At 34.7% G+C, this 10,189-nt stretch overlaps 1 protein-coding gene across 1 annotated transcript; it reads right to left on the reverse strand.

Moving 5' to 3' along the window:
- Positions 1 to 1,797: 1,797 nt before the first annotated feature.
- On the reverse strand, positions 1,798 to 8,132 carry LOC149218986 (U-box domain-containing protein 44-like). Its single transcript, XM_089384195.1, is given in 3 exon segments — positions 1,798 to 3,914; positions 5,595 to 5,913; positions 6,043 to 8,132. Coding segments are annotated over 3 exon segments (2,997 nt in total). The 5' UTR covers positions 7,282 to 8,132; the 3' UTR covers positions 1,798 to 2,475.
- Positions 8,133 to 10,189: the final 2,057 nt, after the last annotated feature.

The following is a 10,189-nucleotide window of genomic DNA, read 5'->3' on the forward strand; positions in this document are numbered from 1 at the left end:
AGAAATGTTGAGATTACGTGCCTACAAATCATATCTCAAATAGATGGAGATGAAATCATTCATAAATTCTGAGCTCATCTTTCATTATTTTTCCCATACGAATGTTTAAGAGGGGTTATAAGAAAATGCCCATGATGAACAAAAATTTACAAGTTAGCAAGGAAGATCTCCTAATCCAGTGGGTGCTTAACCAGCATGGAGTTACATTGAGACTTTGAGCTTTGATGATTCAAAATTGTTCAAAATCAAAATAAAATCTTAATAATAATGTGTGCCCAAATCATATTTAATATTTCGCAAGCTGAAATTAATGATCGACTCCAAAAACAACTTCATAATCTTCTCCATCGGAATGTTTAGGTAAAATCACAACTGATCAAAAAATATTAAGCAATTAATAAATGTCATTTGAGCCACAACGAGAATATTGGTGCTTAATAAGCATGGATGGGGCTTAATAAGCATGGAGTTACATTTTGGGTTTTGAGCTTCACCAATCAAAAACCATTTAAAATTAGGATATAACTACTTGAACTAACAATGATATAACAAAGAGACGTAAATCTCTAGGTTTTCTGTTAATATGTTTATTTTAGTTGCCAGGCTAGTTAGTGCAGGTCTCGGACCAGAGTTTCAGCACATTTCGAAATAATTTTGAATTCTCATTCATGTTTTTTGAAGAATTTAAAGATTTGTCATTGGTCTAGTTTCCCTAATGACAGACTAGGGCAAACCAAGATGAACTCTTTTGTTTTCTGATGACTTGTCAATAAAATCTTTAAAACAAACAAAAAATGATATAACAAATAAGTTATTATAAATTAACTGCAAAATCTGATTAGTGTAATAATTCAGAGAATGACTATATCACTTTAAAGGTGCTTTGATCACATGTCCAAATTAGAATTAATAAATAATTAGATAAAATTATTAATAGACACCACATGCAGCTTTTATAATAAAAAAAATCCCATCTAAATGTTCACCAAATATTGTAAGCAGATCAAAATTCACGAGCAGACAGTAAAGACCTCCCTCCCAGATCACAATGAGAAAATGAGTGCCTAACCAGCATAGAGTTGCATTTGAAAGTGAGTGCCTAATGAACATGGAGTTACAGTTGAACTCTGTGCTTTAGCAATTCAAAATCAATATATAACAACTTCGGTTAGGAGTAATATAACCTAGAACTTGTGTAGTATTTATAGACATTAAATGTCGTATTCATAGACATGAGTATATCACTTTTAAGAATGATTAGAGCATGAGCATCCAAATCAGATCTACTAGATAATGAGATGAAATTATTGATTAAACTCCAAACACATCTTTGCTAATATCTTCACCATCTGAATGTGCAGGAGATTACTGTAACAGGATATCTACATGTACCCAAATATCTACAGATTATCAGGCCAGAGCAACCACCTCTTTGCAATCCTCACAAAGCAAAGAACTGCCACTCCAAACTTTTCCATTAGTTAATAAAACAGAAGCCAAAATTAAATTATATACCATATATTCAATCAAGAAAATATAACAAATATCTAGAATAGAGGCCATATCAATGAGACATTCAACCATGTAAATATTTGCTGATAAGAAGAGAAGAGTTTAATCTAGAAGATTAAAAGGACTAAACCAAAAATTTCCCCACTGGAATGTTTTTCTACTGAAATGCTATAAAGTCGTATATTTACTTTAAACCAAAATACAGAGGGTGGTCCTAACTAGCGACTTGTCGCAAAACACATCACAGGACACAACTGAGTTGCCAGCTATGATCTTCTTTCGATGTGAAGTGTGAACTTCTTTTGAAATTACAGAAAATATATCGAACACAAATATTGTAGCATGCATATATGCTATAATATACCATTCAAGGCAACAAAACCCAAGATTACAGAATAATTGTACAATAAAGGTAGCAGGAACTTGCCTCTACAAATAACATATCATATTCAACCTGCTATAAGATTTCTTAGATTCACGAGCTAAAAGGTCTGGAAATGCTTTTAGTTCACACTCTCCCTTGAAAAGCCTCTATAATGGATCTGAACTTGGGCAAGACAGTAACATATATCTCTATGTACAAATATATTTACTCTACCCGTTCAACCATACAAATTTGCTTCTATAACTGTTCCCATCATCTTGAATATGATTCTAAAATTGACCTCAACAGAAGACACGACCTTGTCTTATATGATTCAGCATAAGTGACTTTTCCGTCAAAGTATTCTTTCATTTAAAACTGGAAGATTTAAATAGTTCAAAAGCCTCCAGAGCAAAAAATATTGTGATCTTCATTTTCTGAGACGGTTGTTTGGAGACTAAGTAAACACTTCGGCATACTTCAACCTGCATCTCACAAATTCAGTAGGATTCTATTGGAAGATGAAATAGAATTTGAAACTATAGTTCAAGAATATGTCCACTGAACAAAATTCTCCATCTTATGGTGCATGTTTCAGATTATGATGGGATCGTCAATTGCCTAAGCAGCTTACGAGCTTTCTGTTGTAGTGATGGTACCCTGCAAGCAGAAACAACAGCCAAAGACCTCTGAACCAGCTGCCCATAGGCACCTTTCATGTGTGGGAACCTAAGAATCACTTCCAGTAGATCCACACACTTTTCAGAGCAAGTATGAGAATCCAAGTGTACCAATGGAAACAATTGATCAATGGCTTTACATTTATACAATATCTGTATACCATCCTCTAACATGTTTTCCTCTAACAATAATGTCTCCAAAGCTTTTAACCCAGCTAAAACAACTTCTGGGTTTTGGTTCTTCAGGATCTCCACAATATCAGGAACAACTCCAGCCTCAACAATGCAGTCCTTTAAACTACATTTCCCTTTGTGAAGTTTGCAGTTTAGAGAAGTTTTCCTGGAAAGCTTGAAACCCCATTTGTGAGGTTCTCTGTTTAGCTTTGTGGTGCTCCTAGAAATGTTTTCCAAGATCCTGCATGCCCAAATTTTTGCTGGTACAGTTCCAGCCTTTAACGCTTGTCTAAGAGATAAAACCAGATCTAATTCAATCAAGGACCGCTGAGATTGGACATCACTCGAATCAGTAAACCTCACTAAAGTCCCCAGAGCATTCGCTTGGCCTTCAAGATTTTTCCCAGAAACCATCTTTACCAATGCTGGAAGCACATTTTCAGTAGTCATAAGCCTGTTCAGATTATCATCAGAAGATGGAATCTTTGAAAGAATTCCTGCTGCAAAAGCTTGAACATTGCCCTCAACTAAACCATTTTTTATTACCTGCAGAAGTGCTTTCAAACAGTCATGATCATTCATTACAAAAGATATCACAGTTACATCCTTTTGGCACAAGTTGAATACCAATTCTATCGTATGATCCCGCAATGGTGGCGTTCCAATTTTGATATAACCCAAAAATGTTTGAATGCCATGATCATTGTCCTTGATCAATTCAATTACTTCATTGGCATCTGAAATTTCTGTCAAATGTAACAGCACCTTCACTGCATTTTCTGCAGTGTGTAAACTGGCTATTAGATTCCCCATAACAACTTCCACTATCTTTTGAGGTTCAATTGGGGTTTCATCTTCATAAAGAAGAAAAGATGCCCCATGCTTCATGGTTAAATCTGCTAAAATAGCTGCGGCATTCTTTTTCATTTCCAACTGAGGTTTTTTTAAAAGTTCAAGCAACAAGGGAACTCCACCTGCTTTTGCAATGCATTTTTTAGATTTCTCATGGAAAGAGAATTTCCTTAACGCCTCAAGAGCTGGACTCTCTAATCTAAACTGCTTAGACTTCAGCATGTCAACTAAAGCATCAATCACATTTTGTTGAACCAGCGCTTCTCTTCTATTGTCATCAAGCTCAAAACATGCAAGCCACTTCACCATTGCCAACTTGGAGCGTTGGGAGCCTGCACCCGAAACAAAATAAATAAAAGGTTTTCAGGGGTCAGCTTCTTCTTTTTTCAAGTATTCTTTTGCAAATATCTGTCAGCTTTTGGAACCAATACTAAATGGTAAACACCAAGAGTGTAATCAGGGGTAAGTAATTTGTATCGATATAAAGGAAAAAATTGCAATACTAGTGAAAATACATTAAATCATTAAAATGTCTCCACAAATTTTGTACAACAGTTAGGGACAAGGTTTGCCAGTTTTCATCCAAAAAATTCAATTCGGAACAATAGATGGTAATTAAAGGTCCATCAACAGTATATGGTATTTATAAATCCCAAACAACTTCTCTGGAAAGACAATTGGGGGTCAGGTTCCATTTAAGGCGCCTGCTGAACATGCCATATGTCCTAAACAGGTGGAGATGTGTTTAAATATTTTTCACTGCATATCCAAAAATCTCTTTGGAAATTCTAGCTGATTTGGTTCCACAAATTTGTTTGTTCAGTCATTTTCGGATCTTCAATATCATCATAATTTTCAACATAGCCTTCATCTATGAAGAAGCAACACCTCTAAAAGGGCTACTTCAATTTTTTAAGACTGGACATTCTAGCAATTCCAACAAGCTATCTGCTAAGCTGGAGAATCCACTTTGTTGCTCCATGGAGCCACCCATTTGTTTAATCACTTGATCAATAAGAATTTCACACTACTGTAACACATTGTTTAGGTTTTGGAGTAATATTCATTTTAGTCATTATGAGGTGCTGTGTGAAAAAGGCCACATATTGAATGTTGGGAGTTGGTAAATCAAGGGATTAATATTATGCTTTTGGAAAGGTGTATTTTCTAACTGCAAAATTAGCTAAAAAATGAAGAATGACCTTAAAATTATAACTAGATATTATTTTATTTAAACCTTGGTTAAGAACATTACATTTGTATAGTTGTTGAGTTTTATTGGATATTTTTCCAAATTGTTACTCCCGAAACTGAAGTAGAAATGTTGACCTCATGACCATGGTGCTAGGTAGCATTCATCAATTATTTGACATAAGCATGGAATAGATATGACCAATGTTACAAAATTCAGACTTAGGAAGAACTAAATGACGATAAAAAAAAATGGGACTAGAAATAAAAAAGGTGGGGCTAAAAATTGGCAAGCATTAAAAAATTGCAAAATATTTCTGAATTTAAACTAACAATAACATCAGTTAATTGAACACCAAGTTTTCTCTCTAACCACACTGGAATACTCCTCTCTCCCAAGTGTGCAAATAACAAGTCAAATGAGTAGAAAGAGTGACTTTTTGGGGTTTTATTGACATTTTTTTTGCACCTTGCTGATTTTTTCTGATTTAATACAAAATCACAATTTTAACCATGTGATCTCATTTCATCACTAAATTGGCCAAACAAATGCAAAATTGTCAATTAATTGGTGAGTTTCAAAACATTGGATATGGCCATAATTTGAACAGGTAACTTCATGAATAATTCAAGTAGTTGTCTTGCTTAGGAATAAGATGAGTAGGGAATCACACTAAGTCTCTCTTTAATGTTTGCTTGAATGTTCTTAGTAGTTATTGTGAATGGACATCATGGTTTCAGATTGTTAGCAGAAGGCACAAGAGTGACTATGGTTCACTCAAACAACATAATAGATTTGACATAAAAATGAAATCACATACCCTTGTGAAGGCAGTGAGTAAATGGTTTGCACCAGTTAGCCTTAACCATTGCTTTGATGTTTTCTTCATGATAAGAATCACCATCATAAGAAAGCTGACCTAGGATACTCTCGATATTTGTTTCCGGTTCCGGATGATTACCCCTTACTGAAACTGTAACTAGCATCAAGATAGCACCACATTCTTGACCCAACTGTTCAAGTATATTCTTACTCTTTACCAACTCTAACAGGAGAGTTATGGCAGTTGTTTTAACATCTGGGCCTTGGTCCATATATCTGATGATTTGCTTAAGACCCCCAGCTTCAACCAACTTTTCCTGCTTGTTCTTTACAGAATAAACTGTGAGAAAGTCTCATAATATTTTACACAAACAACTAGTGACTGAAAAGAGCTTTATAATCACGAACACTATAATAAAGCAATAAATTTGCAGGAAAGTCTCAACCTTGCCATGAATACTGTCTTTGACAATCAATGTCAAGACTGAAAAGCACAGCGCTTTCAACTCATTATTCCGTGACTTTGAAGCTTCCAATATCAAAGGCACCAAAGATTCAAAAACTATCCAGTCCTTGTCATTAGCACTTTCCTTGCAGAGTTCCATCAAATCCGTAAGCGCCCTTACTCGCTCAGCATCGTTTCGCTTTTCCAGCTCAATTCTTGCCTTCAAAATCCGAGCCATGTAATTGCGCTGCCTCCAGAGCTTTATAGTGTAATACAAGGCTTGATTCGGTGTCAAAACACCATCCTTTAGACTTTCGCCTGTAATGGGATCCTTCAATCCGCCTTTGGCAAACTCGTGCGAGATCGCTTCCCTCTCGTAGGTATGGCCATTTGAAATGAGAACAGGGTCATCCATCACTTTACCTGTCAGACGACACTTGAATTCAGAATATGGTTCATGGACAGCGAAATTCTCACGAGATCCGCTAACATCTTGCCTCAATTCTAAATATTGTTTGCGAGATGTTTCCAATGCCATGTCGGCATCTGCTTGAGAGAGCAGAGCCATAACCTGCTGCATATATTGCACTTCCTGTCACTCCTTTCTTCTTTCGGCTTCTTCAATACCTGTTTCAAACTTCTGGAGCTCCCTCGTTATATAGCTAGGGCTCTGTCCAATGTTGTGTGAACATGCAATCATTTCCAGGAGCTCCAATGCACGGGCCCGATTGGCCCTGCCCCTCTTACTCTCCATGGTCAACATTTCTGAAACCTTTACCATCTCATCAGAAGCCCTGATCACCTCATGGACCATCTGGCTCTCTAACAACATGAGCTGATTCTTCACATGCTCATTGATTTCAACAGTATAAAGATAAAAAAGACTCAAGGTGTTACCAATATCCCTTATGGCCTGCTGAATCTCCTCAGAGGTCTTTCGGCAATTCAATAGGTTTGATATCCGAGACCTCTCTTTGTATTTGTTCACCAGAATTTCAGCTTTAAGAACTTCATCTCTTAAGCTCTGCAAACCCCTGACAACAGAGGAATTGCCATCAATTTCCCTAGCATCCAATCCATGGAGCAGTGTTCGAATGTCAAGCAAATACTTTGCCAATACCTTGAAACTCTTCTCGTTCAGGATATCATGTGCCGCAAAGGCCGTTTTAATTAGATGATCCGAAACCGTGCTTATCAATACCCCAACAGGGACCAGCTGTATTAACATTGCGGAGGCCATCTTTACACGAATGAATTAAACTACTAAAACCCAATAATTTTAGGGTTTCGAGCATCTCAGAAATTCTGGGTATTTCCCAAACAATGAAAACTCGAGAAACCCATTTCGGGACAACAAGAAACAGAATCCCAAATTCCCAATTGCAGATTTTTGGGAAATTTCACAGATTAAGGCTACTTTAATTTGACGACCCAATCAAACCCTAGAATGCAAAACCCTGTATCATCATCAACCCCAAGAAACTGTCGAAACAGAAGCCCATACCTGTAATTTCTTTTCTTCCGTTTCTGAACTATCAGTCAACTGCAGCAGCAGACATCGCGGGATTTGATTTTGCAGGCGATGTAGCTTATCCTCAACTCAGCTATGCACCTGTAGGAGCAATTGGTGGCCATCATACGAGAAAGATACATAAGCTTGAATACGCACGCAAACCCTTGTATTCCTTCCTGGAATTTTCAATATAACCTACATAAAGTCAAGGCCAAAAGGACTATATGTCCTTGTCAAGGCACCATTTATCATGGTAATGGTAGGGAACTTGAGATGGCAAACCGGAAGGTCCCATGAGAGGCTGACTTCCACAGCGAAAGCAAAGTTGTTAACGATATTGACTCTGTAGTGTTGAGGAATTAGTAAATGCAAGTTGGAAGAAATTCATAAATGCGGCTGTGAAAATATCAGGGATGAATTTTGTAGTGGGCACAGACAAAAGTAGTTGTCTACGGTGTTGAATTGATTTAGTAAATACGGTCTGCTCCTAAGAATAGTTTGCCATCCAAAGTCTCAAACAGTTTCGTAGTCAAAATTACAATCGATGGAATGGAGCTATCGTGAACATTTAGCTCCAAAATTTTGCCAAAACCAATGATGTGTGTCCTCCCTGAGACGGAGGTTAAAACTCGAAATTTCTCCTATATTGTCGACTGAATATTTTTACTAGGTTTTTAATGAGAGTCATGAAACTCTCAACATAGAATAATACTATTCAGAATTCAGCAGACATATCATTCAATAAACAAGGTTTTTGAAGATGAAATGGCTGGTAGACTTCACAAATGACAAGGAAATACAGTCATGTATCTCCATTAAGAGAAATCTAATAAACAAGGTTTTTGAATATGAAATAGTTGGTAGACTTCACAAATGACAAGGAAATCCAGTCATGTATCTCCATTAAGAGAAATCTATTTTTTTTAAATGGAGAAATCTAATAAACAAGGTTTTTGAAGATGAAATAGTTGGTAGACTTCACAAATGACGAGGAAATCATGTATCTCCATTAAAAAGAAATTTATTTTTTTTAAAAGGTGTATTTTAATTAATTAAGGAAATTTTTTTTGGTCTGAATCAGAATTTTGCAATACAATTTTGGGTTTTGGGATGGAATTTAGTGATACAATTTCTAACGAGATTGTGATTTTTTGTCGTTTAAAATAAGTTTTTGAATATATAAATGGATTCTGCACCTTAAAAAATCTCGATTTCTTGTTGTTTAAAATATATTTTTGAATGTATAGGGATGGAATTTAGTGATACAATTTCTAACGAGATTGTGATTTTTTGTCGTTTAAAATACGTTTTTGAATATATAAATGGATTCTGCACCTTAAAAAATCTCGATTTCTTGTTGTCTAAAATATATATTTGAATGTATAAATGGATTGAGAGCCTATGGAGCACTCCATCTTTACATTTTAAGCAATTTAAACTTATTATTCTTAAACATATATGTTTGATTTTGAACAAAATTGACCAGAAAAATACTTGAAAATTGGTCATTTCATCTATTAATTAAATTATATGTTAAAAATAATTTTAGGGTTTCATTTAAATAATTATTTTGATAGATTCAATTTATATGACTACATTAGTTTAAAATAATTTTCATATTCAATTTATATGACTAAGTTTAAAATAATTTTCAATCTATGAAGTGGTCATGGTGGAGCCAAAAACATTATTAGATTCATCTTAATTTGGATTTATCAGGCATTGAAATGCATCAATTTAATTTTTCAGAGATACAATTTTTTTCTCAAATTTTCATCCTTTTAGGAGCGTGATAATCTAAAGTTCAATTAAATTTAGGTCAATTCTTAATATGTCATATACCATGTGTGAACTCCATATTGAACGCAAAAAATATTACCCCTTTTCCTCATATTGGAAAACATACCATTAAAATGTGTTAACCACGGGGGATTGAAACCTTTACAAGTGTAAATATTTCTTCAATTCTTAAGGCTAAGATAATTTACACTATTATTTAATATGTCAACTCTAAACTGAACATAGAGGAATTTATGCACCTTCTTTAATCTAAACAACATATCATTGAAATGTTTTAACCATAATTTTTTTTATTTTTAATTGTTTTATATACGAGCTTAGATCTATTTTTACTCTGAATCTACGAAGCCGAGGGTTCAATTTTTTTTCACTCTATGCTAGTTTGTATATCAAGATATTTCATCCTTGCCCTTAGTAGATCCAGAGTAAAGGTGGATCTATGCTGGTTTAATTTCTGCGTTTAAATAGGCTACATTCCACATGAATACCATGGGTCAATACTATTGGTTCTCAATATCATGGGTCAATACCATGTGTCATATTTATTTTTATTATTTATATTAGAGTTAATATATTTTTTTGCATGGTAGTAATAATAATTTGGCCCATGGTATTTGGCCCATAGGCTTCACCTAAATAAAACCTCTTTTTTGAGTGTTTGTAAATATAAAGTGGATTATGGAGTAAATATAAATTTTTTATTTATTTATTTACCATACCTCTAGTTTATTTATATTTTTATTTATTTATAATACCTCTTTTATAAATATGGTATTTGGCGCATAGGCTTCACTTAAATAAAACATTTTTTTAGTTTTGGTAAATATAAAGAAGT

Source organism: Pinus tabuliformis, chromosome Q, assembly GCF_031772625.1.
Source record: "Pinus tabuliformis cultivar Carrire ecotype Pingquan chromosome Q, CPIR1, whole genome shotgun sequence".
NCBI lineage: Eukaryota > Viridiplantae > Streptophyta > Pinopsida > Pinales > Pinaceae > Pinus > Pinus tabuliformis.